The following is a 26,498-nucleotide window of genomic DNA, read 5'->3' as shown; positions in this document are numbered from 1 at the left end:
TGAATACACGCAATTTTGTGATCCCCTTTGGAAATAAATTGTAACGCCGCTTTTGGAAAGCAGCCTGCGCGGCTGATGGCATCCTTGAAAAAAGGACTCTGAAGTGAACGGGATTTCTATGTTTTCTTTAATTATACTAGAAAAATAAATAGATATCCGTGGCTACAAGTTGCTATTAATAGATGATAAAAAAAACCCTAGTGATGTGAACGGCCCGGCTTGTGCGTCACACCGCTCGACACTCCGCATGTCAATTTTCAGGCGAAGCTGCACGTGATTTCTGGGTCCCGGAGCGCAGAAACGATCGGTACCGAACCTACATGGAGGCAGAATCAACTGCCTCAGCTGCAAGCGATGCTCTTATTTCCACTCGTGTTGAAACTGTAAGGACGTCGTTCTCGATATAAGGATATTGCATCTTATTCGCTCTATATACCGGAAAAGGTATGGAAACAATATACAGTGTTTTGTTCGCTTTGCTAGTCCCGGCTTTCCGGTGAATGTTAGTGATTGTGCGTGGGTTGGGCTGGTTTCTGGTCAAATACATATTCTTACTCGGTTTTCAGTCTGTCACACAAAATATCCATCACTTATGAGTAATTAAGATAGAAAATGCTTGGACTGTCTACAAGTAACTGTACAAAAGTGAAGTTACTTACCTGAGTATACTGTAGAAATTATAGGCTACTAGAATTGTTTTTGCTATAGCCGCAATAATTTTAACCTTCTCTTGAAGACAAGTCTTCTCGGTTATGATGGAGAAAGTAGGTGTTGCTTGGTGCTCAACATAACTGTTAGAACTATCTTTTAAAATAGGCTATAGTTCTTGTATTACACAATGTTTAAGCTCTGAAAACGGTTTCGATGTAATTATTGATGTCATTGGGTAGTTTGACCTTGAATATCATTCAAATTTAACGTCAAATATCGGTTTACGTTTTATGTGTAATCCATTTAGAAATACAATACTCGCAGTTTACGAGATTTGTGCAATTTTGCCTGAAACACACGTAGAGCCTATAAAGGCGATAGATTGCCTGACATCGTGAGTTACACCTGCCCGTCTGATTGTTACTGGGAGGCCATAGCACAGATTACATCCGTCACTTTTAATGGCTTTGACATGTTACCTGATTACGGCTGCGTTTTACAACTACTGTCATGCTGGTCCTACAGACACAGACTGTGTCCTAACGATATAATCAAAACACACATTACATCCGTACCGCACCTTAAAACACTCTAAGCGATCCAACATATCCGCCACCTCGTTGCTAATAAATAAATAAATGAATGAATAACGTCTATGCCCTCGCAAATATTTAGAAAAATAATATTCGTATATTAACGCGAGCACGAGAAATTAAAGATAATTGTATGCGTAATGGGGAGTTCGCCATTGTAAAGCGAGTTTGCGACGTAAGGATACATGAAAATCTGTGATGTTACATTACGTTATCTGTACCACATATACTGTCTGTCCCTGTGATTCTCACAGACGGACTGGGGACCGGTGAATTAATGAAATGGGAATACATGACATTACTCTCCGCCAATACGTGTCACAGAGACGTAAGAAGTTGTGCCGCGAAGCCGCATCGTCGACATAAGATCTAGTCGTTAAAAGCTTTGAACTTCTGAACAGGGTCTATTATATATGCGATTGATCTTGGTCATCATGCGTCTTCCAGCAGATACTTAGGATACGTCGCGCACGCAGGGGACTCAGGACAGCAAGCCGCGCACGTTCAGTGACTTTATATATGTATAACGCGGCGCTGCTTAGCAACCAGACAGGACAAAACTGGAGCGCATCCTAAATCAGTGACACTTGAACCCAGATCTGTTATATCATCCCCGAGATCTCTGTGCCGAAGGACAGCAAAAACCATGAATTTCAGCTGCGCCTTTACAGTACGTGTTGCGCGCAACGTTCATCTTCTCTTGTGTAGTTCTGCGTTCATAGGCCTGTTGTTTATTCCTGCACTCCTTCACTCTTTGAGTGATATGGTATATGCTGAAGTATATGGCACTGCAGTCATGTATCCCGTGGTACTATATTTATATGAATCAGTTATGGAGCTGCGTTGACTTACCGGATGCGTGGAACGTCATCCGTTCACCCCTTGACCGATGCTGTATTCATCTGAGTTTTGTTTAGAACTACATTTGCTTACTGATGTACAGTAGTAACTTAATTTTACCCTTTTATGGTGTTGGCTTTGTAAACCATTATATGCCGATTACATTACACTTCACAGGTATAGAGCTAACTGCAGAATTTCCATGTTGTGTTTCATATGAAGGCACAGTGATCACACTGTGAGTCAGTGCATGAAAGCCCAGTGTTTAAAAAGGTGGATTCTCAGTCACTGTATATCGTGTCATTGCTGAATTCATACTGGCTTGCGTTCAGTATATGTGGAATTTATTGGCATCGTAACTCAAACCAACTTGGTTTAATTAATAGGATCAATAGTGCCACAAATTCCACTCCTCCCAGTTCTACTTTACAGTTTATGATGTCTCACTGCGGGCACAGCAGCCTCACCATGCAGGCATTTACTGTATATTTGTTTAGCAGACGCTTCTGTCCAAAGTGACATACAAGTGAGGATTGGAGGGCAGGTCAGCCAGTGTCCCGGGATACCGGGGGCCAAGGGCCTTGCACAAGGGTCCAATTGCGACATCACTGCGGTTGCTACGGGATTTGAACTGGTGACCTTCTGATAACTGGCACACTCCTTACCCGAAGAGCCGGGTGGGACCCATTCTGTAGGCTCAGATCCAAGCACAATGCAATACAAGTCGCTGTAAACTCTTTAAAGCTTGAAGTCAGTGTTGTTACTGAAGGCTTGGTCTTTGTCTTCCATGTAGTAGTTACACTGACAGGCTGAAATGGGTGATTTCAGTGCACTGTACCTGGGTCGCGTTGGTGTAAAGTCTTTGGGTCAGTTTTGTATTTACGCAGCATGCAGGCTTGGTTTTCATTATACGAGTTCAGGGAACAACAACTGAATGGGGGCCCTTCTTCTGGAGATCCACCCCCCCCCCCCGCAGAGCTTAGCTGCAGCCCTAATTTAACACACCAGATACAGAACATCAGGCCCTTCAGTAGCATCTTAGTTTTAGTGCCAGGAATGTTGAAGCCTATAGGTCTCCAGGAGCAGCCCTGCACTGGTGTACAGTTATTGTTTGACTTCACTGCACAGTAATTGTATGAGTCTTGTGTGTAGCTATTATTATTGTTATTATTTTGGGCTCTGTGCAAGTGCCCACAGGGGTATCAATTTCCAGACTGAACCCCTACATAACTGTCAAGGCTTTTTGTCATTTGGTTCATATAGGTGCTGCTGTATTGCAGGAGGATGGGTGTCGCTGAGTGGGTTTTGGGATCTGTGCCCATATCTGGAAGCATGTGAGTTCAGGTCCCATGGCTGGTAGGGGGTATTCCCACTGGGCACCTGGGCAAGGAGCTTAACCCCAGCGGCTTCAGGGACACTGTCTGTCCCTGCTGTACGATCCTCACTTGTACAGTGCAGAATTCACTGTAAATTTCTTGGTTTTATAACAAATCATTTGTTTACAAAAATTTATATAGCCTTAGAAACAAGCAGTGGTTTTACGTAAAACATTAATTTCAAGAAGTAATACATTGTAACCCAAATTATAGTTCTAAAAGAGCTGTTCTGAGTTCAAAGGTTCATTGACGAGCACCATTGGGTGTTTTTTAATTAGTAACACCTTTACAGCAACATAAAATGTCAGACATTTGCATTTAGTGTCCATTTGGCAGCCAGTGACTACAATTGCAATTAATAGCCAAGTGGCAAGAACTGAACTGAATGAGTCAGTAAAAAAATTATAACACTTAAGGAAAAAAAAGAAAATGTCTGTACAGGTATATTAAAAATTGATTGTCAAAGGACTTCTGTTACGAAACCAATAAATTTGCAACATTTTTGCAGAATTAAGCAAGCATCCTAAGACTTCCTGTGCGCACTTTATATCACTTTGGAGAAAAGCACTTGCTAAAATATGCACATTGTCTCTTCACGGGGTGCGTGTCTGGTGTTTGTATAGCTCTCCTGTGGGAACTCTGGGTTTTCTGTGGATAAAGGCATTTCTGAGTGTGTATGTGTGTGTGTATCTGTGTGTGATACGCAGAGACACAGTGCCTTGTAATACACTGGTTTCTTGTCAATGGTGTATTTTACCCTAAGTCCTCCAGACCATCTACAAGATCATGGTGATCCTCATTAGATATGCAGTTATTGACAGTGAGTGGGTAAATGTTCTGAGATACAATATCAGTGGGCTAAGTTGACTTTGGCAGGGTGCAAGTGACAGGGAATAGATTAAGGTTATTGGCCGTGGAGTGACAGCATGATAGGTTGGTTCGTTTGAGATTGCAGCTTATATAATTGCAGTAGGTCGAGCTGGTTTGGTGGATGTTGTCAGGTGTTGAGTCAGAGCGGTTTGCCTCCTGTTAGGTTGAGCTTGTGAGGTTGATTATGATGTTTTTGAGGGTGATAGCATGTTTGTTGTGAGGACGTGTGTTTGTATAGATGTAACAAATAAATCTGAGTATTAGGTGGTGTGTGGTGTGGCGATGTATGTTTTGTGTGTGTGTGGTCTTGAAGCATCTGGTGTGTGAATGTGTGTGTGTGTGTGTGTGTGTGTGTGTGTGCGTATGCATGTATTTTAGTGTATGGAGGTATGAGTATGGATGTTTGTGTGGGGAGGGACAGAGTGTGCTAATTGTGTGTGTGTGTGTGTGTGTGGAGGCATGGACTGTGCTATTTCTGCATGTGCGCGCGTGTGTGATGAAGTGTGTATGTGCGAAAAAGCAATGTGCTATTTGCAAGTATATATTTCTGTGTGTGTATCCGCAGAGGAAATGCGTTCTGTGTGAGTGTGTGTGTGCGTGTGTAGCTCCATTTTGAGATGCTTCTGCAGAGATGCTCGTGACTCCTTGACCTCTATCTGACCTACATCTCCGGAGCTCATCCCCACCATGCCTGCTGTTATATTTACATGGCTGCTGGCTGCTATGTTCTAGCTCTCGTTTTTGAAATGCATGGCTTAACTTTTCTGCAAAGTATTGATAAATTAAGGCAGGAAATGAGTCTAGGTGAAAAACTGGTCAACAAAGAAAATTGCTGTAGCCATCTTCATATTTGCGGCATCTGAACCTTAACAGAGTGGCTACAGCACTCCTTAGTCGATCCAATGGAATTTTCCTGTGATAGGGATTCCTTATTTCACACGGTGAGGCTCCGTGCGGGATGGTACCTGGTCATGTGACACTGGGGCTTTATTTGGGCATGTGAGAGGTGAAGGTTTTAACAGAACCGGTGAGGAGGTTCCACAATAAAAACCATTTTTGTGTCAGAAGGTGGAAATATATACTGGGGAAGGGGGGCAGGATCTGGCTGTTTTTTCCTGGGTGAAAATAAACGAAAGTCATGTATAATGACTGAGACTCAGGCTGGCTGAGCCTGATGCCCCCACCCTCCTGACATCGACACCCCCATCTGACACAGATGTTTATCAAATTCGGTCCAATCATTTGCACCAACAAATGGATGTTGGACGTTTATGTTACAAAGGAAAAAAATCAATACATTTTCATTTTTTTTTAAAAATAATTTTAAGAATTGGTAACAATTTACTTGAGGGGGCACAAGTAACTTAGTAACTCAGTTACTACTCAAGTACTAATCATGAACACATGTAGTAACTGCATGAAATGTGTGAACTGTTATGATTAATTATGAACGAACATGGGAACAGAATGTAACAACCAGCTTCTGGTTATCTAACACATTTAATAAGAATTTTATCTTCCTGAATCTCAGGGTGACAAAAACAAACAATTGTGTATTTAACTAAATACCAGCTTCCCCAAGGGACAAAGAAAGTTAAATTAATAACCGTGTGATGGCCTCTCTGTGGTGGAGAGAGTACAGTTGTTGGAACTGTTCGTTTAAGATAGAGAACGTGAGTCTACCTGCATAAACAGTACAATGGGAGACATATTTGTAAAGAGCCTTATATAAATATAAATATGGTTTGAAGATGGGTGGATTAATATTGGCAATTTGGTCTTTATTTTGGCCTAACCCTAACTGCAGCTGTTATTTTTTAACAAGTTAATCGTTATTGTGAAACCTGAGACATACCCCAATTTACTGAAAGTCTGGTAGGAACAAACTAAGATTTCTTTGTGTTTCTCCACAAACAGGAACAAAGCTGAAGAAGTCCGAGCGGCACTAATAGCCGTGTCGCGCGCTGCCTGTGATCCGGACCCCACGCGTCCGCCCCCCGTCCCCCGGTACCGACACCCCAGCAGTCCCAGATGCCGAAGAACAGCAAGGTGACCCAGCGGGAGCACAGCAATGAGCACGTCACCGAGTCGGTGGCTGACCTGCTGGCTCATGAGGAGCCGCTGGACTACAAGAGCAGCGTGATGAACATGGGCGCGGCTGGCGGAGCGCCGGCGCAGAAGGGCAAGGCGCCCGAGGACTCGCCCGACGCATCCGACGGACGGCCCGCCTGGAATAGCAAGCTGCAGTACATTCTGGCCCAGGTGGGATTCTCCGTGGGACTGGGCAACGTGTGGCGCTTCCCGTACCTCTGTCAGAAGAATGGAGGAGGTGAGTGTTGTCTACCCCCCTGCTGACGGTACCCATGTGATGCATTAACCCTGATGTTACTGCTGCCCCCTGCTGACGGTGCTCATGTGGTGCATTAACCCTGATGTTACTGCTGCCCCCTGCTGACGGTGCTCATGTGGTGCATTAACCCTGATGTTACTGCTGCCCCCTGCTGACGGTGCTCATGTGGTGCATTAACCCTGATGTTACTGCTGCCCCCTGCTGACGGTGCTCATGTGGTGCATTAACCCTGATGTTACTGCTGCCCCCTGCTGACGGTGCTCATGTGGTGCATTAACCCTGATGTTACTGCTGCCCCCTGCTGACGGTGCTCATGTGGTGCATTAACCCTGATGTTACTGCTGCCCCCTGCTGACGGTGCTCATGTGGTGCATTAACCCTGATGTTACTGCTGCCCTCTGCTGACGGTGCTCATGTGGTGCATTAACCCTGATGTTACTGCTGCCCCCTGCTGACGGTACCCATGTGGTGCATTAACCCTGATGTTACTGCTGCCCCCTGCTGACGGTGCTCATGTGGTGCATTAACCCTGATGTTACTGCTGCCCCCTGCTGACGGTGCTCATGTGGTGCATTAACCCTGATGTTACTGCTGCCCCCTGCTGACGGTGCTCATGTGGTGCATTAACCCTGATGTTACTGCTGCCCCCTGCTGACGGTGCTCATGTGGTGCATTAACCCTGATGTTACTGCTGCCCCCTGCTGACGGTGCTCATGTGGTGCATTAACCCTGATGTTACTGCTGCCCCCTGCTGACGGTACTCATGTGGTGCATTAACCCTGATCCGTACTGGTTCTCCCTGCTGACGTTACTATGTTATGCATTAACCCTGACGTTACTGCTGCCCCCTGCTGGCAGTAATTGTGCTTTGTTACACCTAATCCTCTGTCGAAAAATGAAAGAGGTTTGTGTCTGTCCTTTTAAATGACTGTGAGAAGTAAACAAGTAATAATGTCTGGAGCTTTAAAGTGCTTATTTTTGTTTCTTAGTTTTATTATAATTATTATTATTTTATTATAATTATTATTATTAATAATATTTTTTTTTAATTATTATTATTTAGATTAGGTTTATGATTAGCCATAGCTGCAGTTCCTGAAGCGCAGTTGACTGCTCCCTAAGCAGATGCTTGTTTGTTTACTCGTTTCGCTCGTGAGGAGAATTCCCTGTAATCCCTGTCTGTACCGGCGCAGCGTGACTCGGGGGATGTATCTCAGAGACTGACCGTGAGATCGTCCTTTCGTTTGGCAAGGTGCTGTTTCATTTGTTTCATTTACTGATGGCACGTAACTTGGCAGGAATCTCTCGATGCTGATCCGTGGCACTGCTCTTCACGTTCACGCTGTGGTTTTATTAGAACAGACACGAATCTTGAAACAATCACATTTAATTTAAGCAGTTTAATTTAAGTACACATTCACACCATACTCCTAATATATGCACCTGTACCTGTTGGTACGTCTTTTAATGTTTTATTGTCCACGCTGGCTGTTGCCAGCTTCTGTTGTTTTGGGTTAGCTTGCATATCCTTTTGTTCTCCTCGTATTTTGTCATACCACTTTCAAAATATTTCCTCTTACCTCAGGTTTCTTTTTCTCTAGATCTTCCCCCAATTCATCAAGCTATCTCTGTGCTCTCTGCTGCCCTCTAGTGGTGTCCTGTAGCGCGGCTTGCCCCCCTGATGCCCTTAGTCACCAGCTATATATCAGCACTATTAGTGACCTGCTATAGATCAGGCCTTTGTTTACGTATCAGCTGTATGTCAATCCTTTCCTGCTATTACGGCTCGTTATTTAACCACGAGCTGTATTTCATCCCTTATCTGCTATTAGTGACTTATTGTATATCAATAGTGTATTTAGCTACATGCTGTATATTCGTGTCTTACTGTATAACAGTGTCTGGCGCTGTCTGGATCATTTAGACAGATACAATACATTTTTGTCCAAAAGATCTTTCGTTCTCATGCTTTTTTTTCTTTCTCAAAGATTCAAATTTCTCACTTTATTTTTAGCCTCACTGTCTTACCCTTTTGTCATGTGAGTAATTTTTAGTGTTTCTTTTTTGTACTGCAGCATTTGATTTATTTTCTCCCTGATTTCCTAGTTCATTCTTTCAGTTTTTTATTATAGTTTTTTTTTACGTGAAGCTGGGCAGTATGAATCCACTCTGATCTGCCAAGCCAGTATTACTGTCTCCAGTCCCTGCACTGCTGTGAAACATGCCCCAGTTTTATCCAACCCAGTGAAGCGATGACTCACCACCTCAGCGTTGCTCACTAGAGGATCTGGAGTAAATGCCAGCTCCGACGATGGCTGAAAATGCCCTTCAGATTCAGATTGACCTTCATCGAGCGGCCTGCTCCATGCATGGAGAGCTTGTGGCTTCGGAAACCTTCTCTGCCTCTCGAGGGGGTATTAGATGTGTGCGCACGTGTTTGTCTGTGGTTTTCAATAGGAACATACAACGGCAGCCCGAAAGCCTTGATGTCACTTTCCCTTCTGTTTGGTTTACCGTGAGGCCTCATCCATGGCTACCCGGCGATTACCCATAATTAGAGGTTGAGGAAGAAGCCAAAGAACAGGTTGAGGGTATATTTTACCTCTTTCTTCCTTGTCAAAGAAGACAGCTGCTGACATGGGGGGCAGCGCCCACTCAGCAGTCGAGTTTGCGTTTCCCCCCGATCGCCGGCCAATGGGCATCCTCACCACCTACCGTGCAGCAGCAGGACGGCGAGGAAGACGTGACCCGCCTTGGCTGAGCAAAGCGGTCCGTCACCATGGTAGCAGTGGACGTCATGGTGACAGTGTTTGCGGAGACTGTGGCTTTGTCTGCGTGGCCCTGGGAGATGAGAGCAGTGGAGGACAGGAGGAAGCGACATGTGTAGAATGAAGCTTCGATCTTGAGGCCTTTTGACTTCTGCATGTATTTTTGATTAACCTTTACTCATTTTCCCCTACATCAGACATTATCAGTAACGTTGTAAAACATGGTACACACACACATACAGAACGGCACAGACACACACTTTAACATGAGGGCCCACACAAGTATGCACGCAGAAAGCCAGTCACACACACCCAGCCTCCTGTAAGCTTTTGTCTCACCTTCCAGGTGCCTATCTGGTCCCGTACTTCATCCTCCTCCTTATCATCGGGATCCCCCTCTTCTTCTTGGAGCTTGCAGTGGGCCAGAAGATCCGCCGGGGAAGTATCGGGGTGTGGAACTATGTTTGCCCACGGCTTGGAGGAATCGGGGTCTCTAGCCTGATGGTGAGTGGATCACACCCCTCAGGTCCTACTTACTGATACGGATACAGTCCTGGTTCTGTATATAGAGCCACTTTACTAATTTTCTGCAGAAATATAAACACACTGCATACTACTTCAGACATCCTTTCCCTCCTAATTAGTTAGCTACTAGTAAAGACAGACAGATTTACACCTAGTTGCTATTCTAAACATACTCTCCTCGTTACTGAGACAGTCTCATTCATAATTACTAATATAGATACACACTCTCTCCTATTTCTGGTTATAAATCCACTTTCATTTTTATATATAATATAGAAATATTAACACCCAATCTCGCTCCTGCTTACTGCTGTTGGCACACTACTAACCCTACTGACACTGACCCAGCCCGACTTTTAGTTACTGATGACACGGAGTTGTAACTCTTCATTGATATGGACACAGTCTCAGCCCTAGTTAACACTGTGAGCCCATACTTTTACTTGCTCTCCTTCTGGAACCAGAATGTTTCCTATCAGAGGAGTCAGTCTGAAAGCAGCACCACCCTTGGGAGGGGACTGAGCGCTATAAATACCCCATGAAGGACCCGTGTCCTGCTTGCGCTTCAATAATTCATGGGTGTCTCAGTGCAGAGCAGCCTGGTCCAGATCGGCGCTGTACCCTGGGCAGACACAGGCTCCTCAGGGTCCCCGCAGACATGCTTCAGCCGTGTGACTTTGGCGATCGTGCTTTGAAGTTGATGGACGTTAATGCTGTGCAGCATTTGCAGTCAGGCACAGAAAGATGTGCCTCTGATCTACTCGCATACACCGGGACGGCACGTCAATGTAAATCACGCAATAGCAATTCTGCTTGCAGTTTTTTCTGAATTGTCTGACTAAAAATAGATTAAAAATGTTTTTTTTCTGCCACATATTATAAAACAGACTGTAATTTTTTGCACAAAATGTAGATTTGTGTATGCAGATGTAAACGGCAGGTGCCTGTAGTTATACGGCAAATAATATATCAAACTTAAGTCTTAATCAGTTATTAGAAGAGTGATGAAGTTCCAGCACCTTATACAGTTATACGGTTTTGCAGCCCATCACCAATCCTAGAAAGCAGGAGGAACAAGGCAGGGGAGGCTTAGGGTTAGGGTTAGGGTTAGGGTAGGGTTAGGATTAGACGGCAGACTGTTTTATAAAAGTAAATATCTTTGAGGTTTATCTATTTTGTCAGTCACTGAAAACTACAAGTTAAATGTAAGCATAAAGGAATTCTGGTACATATCTTCTTACTCACGGTTTACTCTGACTGTATACCAAAAAAAAAACAGGAAACTCCAAAGAAGCAGAAAATACACACCGTATACAAAATACATTTTTATCATACATGATCATTTTACTGCAGCATTAAAACTGAAAATGTATGACATACTATAGTGGGAAAAATCCACAAACTGAGTCGAATTCACATATGGAGAATGTCAAAATTACAATTTACAAAATTTACATTTGCATTAAATAAAAAAATGTATAGTAATGCAGCCCCCCAGTTGTCTGTCAGTCTGCCTGTCAGTGTCGTCGTCACTTCGTCACCCTCCCAGTACAGCTTGGGAAGAACCTCCCAGAAGGACAGGGCTGACTTCACCTGTCTTCTCTTCATTGATTGCCTCACAATACATCTTGGCTTATAACCTGAATAAGTTACAAAATATGGTCATAAAGGTTATGAACCTACACATCCAGGCAGAAAATAGCTTTAAGCTGGGGTTGGGGGGGCTGGAAGTGGGCGTGGCATATCACACATGTAGGTGGGGTTTCACCAATGGACAATTACGTTGTCCTGTGCGGACACTAAGACTGACACCTGAAGCCTTGCTTCACCTCTCTGCTTGGACTGTATGACCATATTGTACAGTACATCCAAACAGGGCATCAGACATATCTTCTTGTTCAGGTCAGAAGTAGTGATGTGGGCAGGAAGAAAGCAGTGCAGGCATTGCTGTACTGCCCCCTATTGGCCTGGCATATTCGATTAGGTATTCTCCCTAAGAGAGGATTTTTGTTGTAATGAATCCTTTCCTACTTGGAGGTTGATTCCTAACATAAGGATACTGTCCTCACCATCTTCCTCATTTCAGCAGCTAACCAAGTGTTGCAATGCTTAAGTTATGTTCTAAAATTAATCCTTGCCCTCAGTAACACCTGCCTGGTTCTCCTGCATGCATTCTCCAACATGACAAACTGCATTCTTACCAGCCATGACACCAAAAATAGTAGTCTACTGTTTAGCAAAGAAGATTTGGTCTTAACCACCATGGCCAAATCTGGGAGGAGTTAGCTGTCTGTGACGAGGAAACCCAAAGGACACAAACTGGGTCACGTTCCATTGGGTGGTTCAGAATGCTGGGTTTCCTGCTCCCTGCTTTTTCTCTATGGCGACACCTGCTGTTGGCCTCCGGGATTGCTGCACACAAAGTGAGGATGAGCGCGTGACTGTCTGCAGCTCTTTGGGAGAGGCACGTGCTAAACTTCACCACTCCCCAACTGGCGAGAAAAGGGGTCTGTGGGGGGGGGAGGGGGGTTAAGGCTGTCTAAAAATGTCATAAATGGTCTTTCTAAACTGGGATAAATCACACAGTACTGTATTAAAATAAATCATACATATAAGTTTAAAATGATTAATGTAAATACGGTATATACGGGAACAGGATTAGGATCTCATCTGTTCTTCTTGTCTTTCATTGTCTCACAGTGTTTTTGTTTCTCGCTGTTTTGCAAGACTGGGAGCTTAAAATTTTGCAGGCAAAATAATATCTGTGTGATTAAATATGTTCCCTGCAAATGAACGTTGTGTGGAAGGAAGGGGCTGTTTCCTTGCCGGGAGTCTGTGATGTGGCGTGAGGTTTCACGGCGACATTAACCGGCCGTCCCACCTGCTGCCTGTAGGTGTGCGGCTTTGTGGGCCTTTACTACAACGTCATCATCGGCTGGAGCATCTTCTACTTCTTCCAGTCCTTCCAGTACCCCCTGCCCTGGAGCGAATGCCCCATCAGGAGGAACGGGACGCAAGCCAGTAAGTGGACCGTCAAAAACCGCTGAGATGTGGGCCTCGAGGAATGGGTCTTTAAATTGTATTTCTACAGTTAGAGTTTATTTTTACACACATAGCGGGACTGACAGTAAATCTATCCACCTTCTATATTCCCCAGGGACCTTATCCAGACCACTGATAGTATTGACATTATGAACATAAGCCCTTTGTCTTGCTGGCATGATATACAATATATCCACTAAATCTAAAGATAGATCTCCATGTATTTTTGATCCTTTTCATATACTGTTTGTAGTATCTACAGAAACTTATATATGAATGTTCTATTGGGAAATGTCCTAGCGTGGATTTGTTTATGAAAGGCACTGTAGGATGTATACTCCTGACCTTATGGAGTGACAGAAGATGACAGAAGATCTTAACACCTGTGGTGCCCTGGAGCTCCAGTAGGAGGCAGTCTTACATACTGACGTTGCATTTTCCTGCTTCTGCCACAGTCGTGGAGCCCGAGTGTGAGAAGAGCTCCGCCACGACCTATTTCTGGTACCGGCAGACGCTGAACATCACCAGCACCATCGCCGACAGCGGCGGCCTCAACTGGAGGATGACCCTGTCCCTGCTGGCAGCCTGGTTCATCGTCTGCCTGGCCGTCATCAAGGGCATCCAGTCCTCGGGGAAGGTGGGCAGCCATGGGCGCTATGGTGGGCATACAGGTTCATCCATCTTCCAAAGATAGCCAGTACAGGGTCTTGGTGAGCTTATCCACGGAAACATAGGGCTCAAGGCAGTGGGCACAGTGGGATGCCAGTCCATCAGAGAACACACACACACACACAGGTATGTAATTATATCTTTGTGGGGACTCTCCATTCATTTCTATGGGGAAAAGTCTAATCCCAACATGACAACCTTAACCATAAGTAACCAAAACAAAATACAAGACTTTTAAAATTTTGATAAAGTAAATAAAATCAATTTCAAATAAATATCTTAAAGTAAATGAATACATATGTTAATCCAGCTGGAGTCAAATGCCAAGGCTAAGGAATGGGTCTTAAGCAGTGATTTACAGAAGTATCTGCAGATTGTGCAGCTCCAGTACAGAGAGACAGGTCCTTCCACAGGTATGTTAGTATATCTTTGGCATTTTCCAGCAAACCGAAATGTTCAGAGGAAATCCATGCAATTTGGGGGAAAAATGGAAACGCCACACACAGGAAGTCAAAGGCAAGAATCAAACCTATGACCTTAGGTGTGTGAGAACACACTGTTACCCATGGAGCCACAAAACCCTCCAAGGGAAACCTGCAGGCTGCGCATACTGAGGTGCAGAGTTATCACTTTTGAGGTAAATGGGCAGCTAAAGAGCTGGCTCTCAAAGACAAGAGTTCAGTGAAGCACACTGGATCAGTTACAGTATACTCACTGCGTATGGTTACTTCAAAGTGACCTTCTGCTGCTGTGTAGCTATGGCAACCAAGCACCGGATTGGTCCAGAGTGCAGTGTGCATTTCCGCAGTATACTAGCATAAATATAATGAGGCTTCGCACCAGATCTGTCCTGCTACAAATTTATTCTTAATGCTTTTTAAAAAGCTGCATAGCTCTCCCCTGAAATCAAGATCACAGATTGAAACTGAGGTACACCATGAGATTCCAGACAATACAGAAAAGCACTCTGCAGACCCAGATGTGCTGGTCCAGGAACGGGTGTGGCTGGTGGCCCAGCTGTAGCAGACAGTGGCCACACTGTCCCTACGGGCAGCACACTGTCATTAGGTGCCGCTGGTGAGGTTTACTTATTAAATAATACAATAAACAAACAGAAGAGTGGCGTAAAGGGGGCAGCATGTGGCTCAGTGAGCTAAACCTCTGTGCGGGTGATCAGAAGGTTGTCAGTTTGACCCTGACTTTGGCAGAATAGTCGCAGGTCTCTGGGCCCTTGAGTGAGGCCCCTAACTCTATAGGCACCATTGCAAGGGGCCACCCTTTGCTGCTAAGCTTGCTCTCACCCACATACAACTCTGGGGGAAAAAAAATTGAGACCACTCTATATTTTAACAAAATCTGCATTTTAAAATCCTGATTCTGTTTTTGTTAAACTCAACGTAGCAAATCTTAATAATGTCATATTATATGTTGATCTGTTGCAGCTCAATATAAAAAAATGAATTGTCTATTTTATAAATTATTATTATTGGTAACGATAATTGCTTAATGCCGCTGTCCCTCATGTCTCTGATGAGTATCCATGGTAACAGCGCGGCCTGCGGTTCTGCTTCCTGCCAGGTGATGTACTTCAGCTCCCTCTTCCCCTACGTGGTGCTCTTCTGTTTCCTGGTCCGCGGGCTCATGCTCAGGGGCTCCGTTGATGGCATTGCTCACATGTTCACACCCAAGGTGCGTGCAAACCTGTTACACCATGTTTTATACCCCTGGTGTGAAATCACTCAGATCATATGTTTACCTAAAGGTGGGAACAACAGGTCAGACTGTCTTTATCCCTGGTAAGACATTTAGAAAACATGGCATTACACGGCAAATTACACCACACAGTTATTTCATAATGTGAGAGCAGCCAATCAGATTGTTAATTTGTAATTTCTTTTGTTAATTGTCCTCAGTGTCAGTGCTCTCTGCACATTGTTTACTAAATCTTAATAACAGGTTTAATACACTGTTATTATGCATGTCACACATAAATAGTATATTGTGGTTACAGCGCATAATGTCTAACAGACTCTTATGGTGGCTTTGGCTCTAAATCTGGGTAATGTCCCCCTCTAGTGTTTGCTGGCGGTTTTGTACTTCAAAATGTATAGTACAGTACTTCAAATTTAGTTGTGGCTCTGAATTATCTGCACCCGATGGGTATTGTATTAAATGAAATTCTGTTTAAGAGTTTCAGCATTGCTAAGCTCCTTACACACTTCAGATTGGGGAAATATTGTGCTACATCAAAAAAGAAACATTAATATCTTTTTCATTTATTAAAATGTGTGCAAATGCCAGCTGGATTTAGATAAAACAGAATACCTGTTCAGTAGTGATGGACAAGATGATGCTTCATGAACCATTAGCTGTATTTTTTTAATTCCACTAGATGGCGCTCTTGGTTTGCTTTGGGGCATGCTTTGTGCCCTTTTTCAAACAGAGAGCACCGTCTAGTGGTGTTGTAAAATACAGCAAATGGTCCTTGAAGCGTAATTTTGTCCATCACTACTGTTCAGGGAGGAATTCTGTTGTCAGCTCTATGGAATGTGATGAGTGACCCACCGCCTCATCTTTTCCCGCCAGCTGGAGAAGATGCTGGAACCACAGGTGTGGCGTGAGGCTGCCACGCAGGTCTTCTTCGCTCTGGGTCTGGGCTTTGGAGGTGTCATTGCATTCTCCAGCTACAACAAGCAGGACAACAACTGCCACTTCGACGCCGCGCTGGTCTCCATCATCAACTTTGTCACCTCAGTGCTGGCCACACTGGTGGTGTTCGCCGTGTTGGGCTTTAAGGCCAACTTAATGAATGAGAAGTGCGTCGTCGAGTGAGTCCCTATCACCGGCATGCCCGTAGCAGCCACCATTGCTTAATGTTTAATGATAGACTATCCTTCTCAGTGTACTTACAATAGTAGTAGCAGTAGAAGTGTAGCTACACTACTACAGAGGTGGGTAGTTCAGGTCCAGAGAGTTAAAGTCCCGACCAAGAGTATGTTTCAACCAACCAATTGAGTATTCCGTGACTCTATAATCAACTGGCTGGTTGAAACAAAATCTTGGTCTGGACTTTTACTCTCTGGACCTGAACTACCTCTTGTGCACCTCTGGTAGTGAAATTAATATTTTTGAATGTTGCACTTAGACAAAGCATCTGCTGAATAAATGAATGTAAACGTAGCAGCTCACCTGTGGGGAAAACAAGGCGAAATTACAATCAGAAATCAAAAGCAGCCGCTGCATGCAGCAGCGTTAAGAACTCAGGAGCAGTTGGCAGCATTTTACAATTTGAAAGGGGAGTGTAAAATAAACAGAGGGAAGTGGAGCAGAGGAAAGAAGACAGCAGGAGGCTAAGAGTATTAACCTGGAGTATTGCAGAAATGTTGACTCTTAAACTTCAGAAATGGATAAAATTACTTGCTTTGGATAAATGCGTCAGAATACCCCGAGGAAACCCATGTAAACGCAGGGAGAACATGAGGACCATACAGACCAAAGTCACAGCCTGGTAGCTGTGTGGTCACAGTCTGTCCACTGAGTAGCACATTTTATGCTACACTTATTTAATAACTCCTACCTTTCTCAATAATTACTAAGATTAGCCAAACTGTATGCAAGCAGCTACATAATATTATATGCAGCCTCTTTTAGAAACACAGAAAAATCAATACATATAAAGGGCCTTTGCCTATGCATCTGAATTTTGCCATTGGGTCAGTGGGTTGTTCCTTACACACTTACCCAGTAGAGGGCGCTGGGGAGGCTCTGGATTAGGGACACATCTAATCCAGTCCATTGCAAGGAACGCACCAAAACACTTACTTTGGGCAATTTACAGATGCCAACTGCACCCCTACCAACTGCAGGAATCAGGAATCCCACACAACATATGGCAGGGACGGGACTTGAACCTACAACCACCCATCTACGGAGATGCTCATATTGTTTTGTTTCACCTCAGTTACTCCAACATGGACGTAGACCAGCTGTGTAGCAAGATGTTCTCTGCTTTTGCCATTAATGCTCAAACCTGAATTCTTAACCCCTGCAGGAACGCCGAGAAGATCCTGGGCTACCTTAACTCCCATGTGCTGAGCTACGACCTCATCCCTCCGCACGTCAACTTCTCCCACCTGTCCAGCTCGGACTACGCCGAGATGTACGGCGTCATCAAGACGGTGAGGGAGGGCAGCTTCGCCCAGCTGGGCTTGGACCCCTGTCTGCTAGAGGATGAGCTGAACAAGGTGAGCATGTTCATCAGTGTCACTGGAGAATTCTCATCTTTTTCCTTTTCTGTCTATTCGTATTGAAAATGAACAGCTCCTGTGATTGAGGTTCCTTTGAAGACCCGTAAAATGGGGCATCGGTCATTGTTTAACAGCCTTTTTTTTAATTGCTTTATTGCCATTGTTGCACAGTTTAAAGTAATGTTTAAATGCGCTTTCTGGAGGAAAACAATGAGTATTATAGTCTGTCACTCACGATGTCAAAGAGTGCGGCAGGAACGGACGCATTTCACAGCCTGTTGGGTTCTGACCCTTGAATAAACATCGTGTCGCTGTCTCGTAGAGCCATAAATATGCCGCTATGCAATTACTGCAGAATGCCTGAGTAAAATATGAAATACAGTTTTCCATTTCTCACTCCTATTTCCCGGTCCCTTCTGTCCCCTTTCCCTCCCCGTACATACAGCTCAGCATCTCCGTCTGTCTCTGCTCTCTCTCTCTCTGTGCTGCCAATTAGTCCGTCGTCTCCCTGGTTGCCCATCTGTAACAGCTGGATGTTACATAGCATGGCAGTGCTGAGAATGGTGGATGACTTCCGTCTGCTCCATTCTCCCTTTCAGGCAGTCCAAGGCACAGGCCTGGCCTTCATCGCCTTCACTGAGGCCATGACGCACTTCCCGGCCTCACCTTTCTGGTCTGTCATGTTCTTCTTCATGCTTATTAACCTTGGCCTGGGCAGCATGATTGGCACCATGGAGGGTATCACCACTCCTGTCCTCGATACCTTCAAGGTGCGCAAGGAAGTGTTCACAGGTAAGGGCTCTTCTCAGGCTCCCTGCTTCCCGTACCCTTTGTGATGCTGATAAATCCTTTTACTTTTAACTCTCCACTTTGGAGTCAAGCAAAATAGTCTGTTATTGGTCATTCTAGAGCAATTGATTCTCTCTCTCTCTTGCTCTCTCTGTTTTCTGCTTTCTCTCTTGCTCTCTCTCACTTGTTCTCTCTGTGTTGCTCTCTCTCACTCTCACTCTCTTTCTCCTCTCTCCCTCTCTCAGTGTGCTGTTGCATTGTTGCCTTCCTGTTCGGCCTCCTGTTCGTCCAAAGATCAGGGAACTACTTTGTCACGATGTTCGATGACTACTCCGCTGGCTTGCCCCTCACCATTGTTGTCATCCTAGAGAACGTCTCAGTCGCATGGATCTATGGCACCAAGAGGTACCGGATGGCCATAACCTCCTTTAGTGTAGTCATTCTGAGGAAGATGTCATGTCTCAAAACCCATAATCCTAACCTTTCATTAACGGCAGTCATCCTGGGGACCATCACTGATCAGGAACGGAGTCTCAGTCTGGAACAGTTGAACCACAACAATCTTCAGTCTCCGTTTTCCTGGTTCAGATCCAGATACAGGGAATTACATGTGCAGTAATGCAAACACCTTGTGTCAGAGCTACTGCACAGATGGCTGGAACATTTTATATTTCAGTCGTCGTGAGGAAAAAAAACATCACACAGTGGGTGTTTGATACCACCAGACTTGGAAATCACACATATCTGTCTTTAACAAACAACTGCTCAATTAGAGTCAGTTACCACCAAACTAATGCATTATATATACTAATAAATGAACACATCTAAAAAAATGCATTTTCTCAGAAACTACATTACAAAACAAACTTAAAACATGGTACTGAGACACACTATGTAAGACACATAAAAGCCTGCTTTTACACAGCTGTCAGTGAACAGTTTAATGTTTTAAATAGACTTACCTGGGTTGTTGTCATCAAGGATGATATGTCAGTGTTAACAAGATATGAACTAATTGTGCTTTATAGTCACACTTAACGAAGATGCTAGATAGCTAGCTATTTGGCTATCAACATTAAGTTGTTAAAATTTGTGATTTAAAATAAAAGAAGCAAGTGAATAAATAAATAAGCAGCTCAGACTTTGGGCCGGGGTAATAATCAGCATTAGCTCACTTCCTGATAATAGGCTGTAGGCACTGAGTTTCTCGGAGAGTTTACAGCCTCCATTCTCCTGTGTATCAAGTTCGTGTTCCTCAGATTTTTTTCACGCAGCTTATATATCAGCTCTTGATCTGCTTGATTATGTATTAGCTTACAATTTCTTTAAATTTGGCACAGCAGGGATATGAGTCATTTCCTTAATGTTTGGCTTCTACGTGACTTACATGTGTGTGTATGTGTACGTGTGTGAGTTGTCTTTGGCCAACTTTCATATCTGGGCCTGCTTTTGAACAAATGAAACATACATTTCACAGACTCCAGTGTCCGAATTCGTTTGCCGCCCTGTCTCATTTTAGGTGAAAGAAAGGTTGTGTATTTTATTTTGTATTATTAGTCTTCTGCCTTTAATTCACACCCTCTGGGCTCTTGTGACCTGTTCCTGTTGCTCTCTGGCTGTCAGGTTCATGCAGGACCTGGAGGACATGCTCGGCTTCCGACCTTATGCCTTCTACTTCTACATGTGGAAGTACGTCTCTCCATTCTGTCTGATTATCCTCATCTCTGCCACCATCATCGAGATGGCTGTCGTCCCACCAGGGTACAACGCCTGGGTGCAGGACCTGGTCAGTGACTGCATTTTTTCCCCACTACTCAAAATATTAAGTATAGGACTAGTCCTGCATGCATTGCACTTGAAATCCAGGTGGTGTGACAAGCTACCTTGATCACTAAGTAATAAAACCAAGGCAACCATGACGTCTCCAAGTTTTGGAGTTTTACTACATTAGAATTTCAGCTCATCTTGCCAGTTCCTTGATATAAACGACCTCAACCAATCACATTTTTCTTGTGTTTAATGTCCTGAGGTCTTTAGGGCTCTACTCCAGCCAATGATGTCTCTCTTTACTCCCCCCAGAATAACATTCTATCCAACAGTTCACTTTGTGCATGAGCCTCACTCTTTTACATCTATTGGGATGTTTCTCAGTACCAATAAGGCAAAGATCATACTTGTGGTCTTGGCAACTTGCCTCCCAAGAACAATCGTGGGGCGCAATGAATCATGGGATTGGTCTTGCTTGGCAAGGATGCAACCGATGTATCCTTGATATATGGGGAGAAGCAAGACCAACATCCGGGGATTTTTACCATCCTCTGTACTTCTGGTCTTAGTGTTGAAACTGGACGGTGACGTAAAGCGGGAACGCGAGAATGCAAGTACGGTCAAGTACCCATATTGAGAGACACCCCTTGTTCTGCCTTGCAGGCTGCAGAGCGCTTCCAGAGCTACCCCCCCTGGGCTATGACTATGTGCTTCGCCCTCATCGGGGTGGCCATGCTGCCACTGCCCATCGTCTTCATCGCCCGGCAGTTCAACCTGATGTCCGACGGCTCCAACAAGCTGTCCGTCTCCTACAAGAAGGGGATGATGAAGGACATGTCCAACTTGGAGGACCAGGATGAGACGCGCTTCATCCTCAGCAAGAACCCCAGCGAGACACCCTCCCCCATGCCCACTCACCGCTCCTATCTGGGCCCCTGCAGTACCTCCCCCATGGAGATGACCAGCAGCGCCCCCAGCAGCCGCTATGGGACCGGATACCAGATGGCTGTCACACCTGAGTCCGAACTATGATCCTCAGCCAGCTTCCCTTCCTCCAGCGCTCATCACGCCCCTCAGAGAGGCCAGCCAGGGTTGGCACAGTGTTCTCTCCCACCTCAACCCCCCCACACTCCAGGCAGGACATCCCACAACCCTGCTCCATAGTTTTGTCCCCTCCTTCCAGGTGAAGAGAAGGAAGACCAAGAACTCAAAATCTGTTTATCAACCCATTCCATCTGCTGAGCTTACAAATAGGTATGACTTCAGTGAATTAGGAGGTACCTACCCCACGTGCTGCTGTGATGATGTCTGTTGGGGGGGGGTGAAGACTCCCCACCATCCCTCAGGACTCTCTAGAGTCTGCGCTGGTTGAGGTGCCCGAAACACTGCAACACCCCAAACTTCAGCCCCCAGTACAGGGCTATGGGTGGGGTGGGGTGGGAGGGTCTAAAATGAAAGATGAGCTCTCAGACCCGGTTTCTTTCCCCAAAGAAAGGGTGTATAAATATCCTAGGTAGTTAACTAAGGCTTGTAAAGTAGCAAATTTCAAGCTCTGCTTTTTTCTGTTCTGTATATTCAGGTAAGTTGCGTTGCCTTATTCGGCTCATGGGAGTTTTACTTACACAAAAAAGTTCTGAGGACAGAAGGAAAAATTATTAATTCAGTGAGATAACCAATCAGATTGTAGAGGAGGTGGGTCCAAGCAACTAGAGGATATAGGAGCAAGACATCTGATTAGTCCCACCTCTAGTTGCAGGGACCCACCTCCTCTACATTATGATTGGTTGTCTCTCTGAACCAATTATTTTTCCTTCTGCCCTCAGAACACTTTTGCCTAAGTAAAATTCCCATGAGTCCTTATATGCTCTGAGCTTCTCGGAGTCCATCGGCATTGTTCTCATTGCCACAGGCCCAGAAAGGGATAAAAAAAGAGCACAGAATCCTCGGCCTCTATATAGGAAGGGGGGGGGGGGGCTGCCTGCGGTTGCATGTGCATCGTGGGGCCGTGTCCATATTCACAGTGTGAAGCGCTAGAAAAGCTCCTGTACCGACCTGGATCTCTGTCCATAAATCGAATTACCAGCAACCCGCACACCGTCTGGCTACGGGAGACACATCTTTCTGGTCACACGAGCGGCCCATAATTTAGCATGTTTCGTGATTTATTGCCGTTAGAAAAGCTTTTGTGGCTCTGAGTAGCACGGTACACAAACATTGTAAAGATAAAGTAATAAGTATGCGTATGTCGGTAGAATACAGGTAACAACCTTAAGCACACATAGGTAGAAAACACGGTGAATGAACGTAATCTGAGCCTTTAAAACACTGGTAACGTTTTATGAAAACTATGGGGATGCAGACCATTTGGCTATATCTCGACAAAAATGGATCGTTTCAGAGTCTTATGCTGGCTTGTGCTCTGTGCCCACCTCCCTGGCTGACACCCTGCAAGACCATTGTGAAATTAAGCATCATTTACTGTAGGCCAAAAATCAAACAGGTGCATTGTGGGATTAAAATATTTTTTGGCCTTTCTTTGCTTTGCTCTCCTTCAGTATTAGAAAGGCTCTATAAAAGTAAATAATAATTATTATTATCATTGATTATTATTAATAATAATAATTATTATTATTATTATTATCATTGATTTATAATAATAATAATAATTATTATTATTGTTATTATTATTATTATCATCCCAATATGCCAGATGCCCACATAGAGATGAAGCATTACCAGGACTCATCAAACCGCCACCAGCTTTTGGTTTTGTGGCTTGTCATCACAGATCAGCACATGATCTGCGTGTCTGGCTGGTCCGAAGCCCAAACGGCTTCCGATGGGAAGCTCTCCCTCAGCCGTGCTCCGCATGTCACCGGGATTTCAGTTGCCACACACCTAGAGGCCACAACATGTTCTGTTTGCCCAAAGCTATAAGAAAAACAGTCTGGATACAACACGGGCACCTTTAACAGTGGCAAAGAAGCACACAGCGGAAGCACATACTATCTCTGTCCCTAAAAATAACTGCACAATCGGGATAATGTGGATATAAAGATTTGACCTCTCCATGCTTGTTATAGCTTTTCCAGTTTAATATACGACCATCAAAGCACAAAGGAATATTTTGGTACAGTGCACCTTGATGAGGTGTCACTTACTAATTAAATTTAGCACTGCCAGTGCAGTTTTAATAAGCAACAATATGTGTGTACTCTACAAAAATGTACTGCATTCCTGTGAAACAGACGAGGATATTTTATTTCCTTTATTTAAGTTTTAGGACACCATGCTATTGGTTATCACTCATTCTTGCCTAGTCAGGATTAGTAGCATGTAGTTGAATATTAACACTTTTATTTATTGACTCATCCATTATGGATTGTGGACCAAATCCTAGGAAACACAGGGCATAAGTTAATACACAGTGAGCGAGACAGCAGTCCCTCTGAGGATGCACAGACACATTTTTCCTTGCACAGTAAAGAGCGATTGAGAGTTACTGAAAGCCTCACGAAACGCAGAAGGAAACTGGAGGACATGCAGGAGCCCTGGCAGAACCTCAGAGACGTAAATATGCTTGAATTAGGTGAACCACTGTATTTAAGTCCTCATAGAAAAGTAATTGTTGTGTGAAGTCCTTTTATCTCCCAGTGTAACGCTTCACTATGAGGACTTAACAGGATCGTCTCTATGTCTGGTGTTACCCAGTCAATGTCCATTTGTGGCTTTCAGTTGATTGGTGGTAAAACCCTAAATATGAAATCATTTGAAACACGACTTCCGTTCCCTGCGATTACAAAACCGGGTTGAATTTCATTACCTCTGTCCTTGTGGTTTATAAAATACCGCCACACAAATATATAATAATTGTTTACTTTTATTGTCTTTAATGATCATTTTATGTGACACTAGAAGCCATGCTATTATCTCTAAAATCAACTGCTATATTTATATTATTGTAAAATTAATGTGTATATGTCAGTGTACATTCTGATAAATTAACAAAGCTTAATCTGTTCAAGTGAGAGTAAATATTTTCATCTCGTGTGTTGTATATACATCAATGTATATTTGAAAATACGTTAAATTTTTGTAGTCAGTGTCCCAAATCTCCTGCTGGAGAAGGAAGCGGAGGGTTAAAGGAAAACTGGAGGGGGTCGTGTTCGTGGAACACTTCTCCGAGTTTGGCCATGTGACGTGAAACGTATTCCGGTTCGAACTGTTTCGATCTTGTGATGGTGTGCGTAACCTTATCTGCACTGTGAATCCCGGTTCAGTGTATCGTTTTAAAAAAAAAAAAACCTACAGAAAATTTTTTCCTGTATGTACCACTCTAGTTAACTCAGTATGCGGCTTCAGCGCCCCCTTAGGGTCATTTGGTGTAGGTGCTTGAGTTTCACGCTTGTGTAGTGCTAACAAGCCTCCATTCTATCGGAGGCTGTACCTTTTACATTTTAGCAAATCTGTGCTGCCTTCACCACATCCCTGCCAGGCACTTTCAGTATTTTAGGCTTCAGGAATCTCCTTGATTCACCTCCAGCCAATACAGATGGGATGTAAACATTGGTCGTTTTCATTACAGGTATATTGTTACTATGTGTGCAATAATTATAGGACTTTAAACAAAAGATTAAAAGATATTTTCTTTAAAGAACTTTATTTGCAAAATAAATATATATGTATTTATATGTTTACGTATGTCTTAACACTGCAGTCTGTAAGCACAGTTACCATGAGTGATATTGTTGGATGTGGATGCTTTATTTTTAATTACAAAAAAACCTTTAGCTCAGTTTTAGCTCATAGTGCTTATCTGGCTCTTTCATTGAACTTTTTGTCTTCTAAAAGCCAGACAATACTACCGTCTCTGTCTCTGTAGAAGCAATATCTCTTGTTTAATCAATGGGAGCTGGATGGAAGATGCACCCCTTGGAAATGACAAGGATGCAGACGGCTGTATATAGAGGGGAGAGTGCGCCCCTAGTGGTAAAAGCGCTGTAATGACTTGTGTTGTGTGTATGTCTGTATTTTTTTTTTTTTTCCTCTGCTGATTATTAATAGCATTTAGCCTCACTCGGCCCATGTCTCTAACAGTTTTGTAAATGTTGAAAGCACATTCGAAGACTACACACCTGTCATCACAATGAGTTAGCCTAGTTTTGATGAATGTACAGTATTGAAACTTTGTGTGGAACAACCTGAATAAAGAATCGTGGATATCAACAGAAGTGTCAATAAAACTGAAATTTACTCTGTCCATCTTCCCTTGTGGTATTGCAGTGTGTTGCACTCAATGGAAGATCACGCTTGGAAGTTTTAATAGGGCCCAGCGATAATTTGTGGTCAGGGAAGGCATCACAGGTAGCCATGGAAACCAAAAAATGGGGTCAAAAGGCAGTCAAAACCAGCGGGCAAAAACAGGGTCAAACCACAGGTATAAGGACAGAACCCATAATGAAAAAACAATGTATCCATTCACACACATGCAGCCACCCTTTAGAACAGGGGTGGGCAGTCATACCCAGAAAAGGCCGTGGTGTATGAAGGTTTTTGCTGTGTACACAAATTAGAGGACTGATTGGCTGAAGAGTCCTCACACCTGGGTTTGAACAGCTGACCTACAGGTTATCCCACAAACCTGCATAGACACCGGCCCTTTGCGGGTAAGACTGGCCACCCCTGCTTTAGAGGGACCCTTCGCTACCACCAAGCGCTGATGCTTCAATTTTTATGCAATTTGTCTCAAAATGAAATCTGATGTACATCCTTATCCATGTTTTTATAAGCTCTAACTCGTGGGAAGAATCAATATAAATCTTGACCAAATATAAGTCTTGATCATGGCATTTGGTCACCCTTACCTACATAACACAAAAATAAAATAATAAAATCAGGTCAAAAAGCAGGTAAGTCCAATATCCACAAAGACAGGTGCACGTCCAAAACCAGTGGCCAAAACCAGGCTCAAAACCAGTGGCCAAAACAGGGTCAAAATACAGACACTCCTC

The 26,498-nt window shown here is 44.0% G+C and overlaps 1 protein-coding gene across 1 annotated transcript; it reads left to right on the top strand.

The window, feature by feature from the left end:
• Positions 1-25,749, top strand: slc6a17 (solute carrier family 6 member 17). The gene is made up of 12 exons (XM_023833663.2): positions 1-444; positions 6,248-6,659; positions 9,795-9,952; positions 12,868-12,994; positions 13,471-13,652; positions 15,263-15,373; positions 16,271-16,512; positions 17,736-17,928; positions 18,531-18,723; positions 18,966-19,125; positions 20,344-20,506; positions 21,151-25,749. The coding sequence occupies exons 2-12, from the start codon at positions 6,362-6,364 to the stop codon at positions 21,517-21,519; spliced, it is 2,196 nt and encodes a 731-aa protein (XP_023689431.1). The 5' UTR covers positions 1-444; positions 6,248-6,361; the 3' UTR covers positions 21,520-25,749.
• The last annotated feature ends 749 nt before the right edge of the window (positions 25,750-26,498 follow it).

The sequence above is a fragment of the Paramormyrops kingsleyae genome, chromosome 8 (assembly GCF_048594095.1).
Source record: "Paramormyrops kingsleyae isolate MSU_618 chromosome 8, PKINGS_0.4, whole genome shotgun sequence".
In the NCBI taxonomy this organism is placed as follows: Eukaryota; Metazoa; Chordata; class Actinopteri; order Osteoglossiformes; family Mormyridae; genus Paramormyrops; species Paramormyrops kingsleyae.
This window is presented reverse-complemented; position numbering and strand designations above follow the sequence as displayed.

What these genes read in the sequence shown, in the direction of transcription:
- slc6a17 (XM_023833663.2), top strand. Translation starts at nt 6,362, where the DNA reads ATGCCGAAGAACAGCAAGGTGACCCAGCGGGAGCACAGCAATGAGCAC. An exon ending in GCATCCAGTCCTCGGGGAAG is followed by an intron (nt 13,653 to 15,262) that starts GTGGGCAGCCAT and finishes GCTTCCTGCCAG; the next exon opens with GTGATGTACTTCAGCTCCCT. An exon ending in TGGATCTATGGCACCAAGAG is followed by an intron (nt 19,126 to 20,343) that starts GTACCGGATGGC and finishes TCTGGCTGTCAG; the next exon opens with GTTCATGCAGGACCTGGAGG.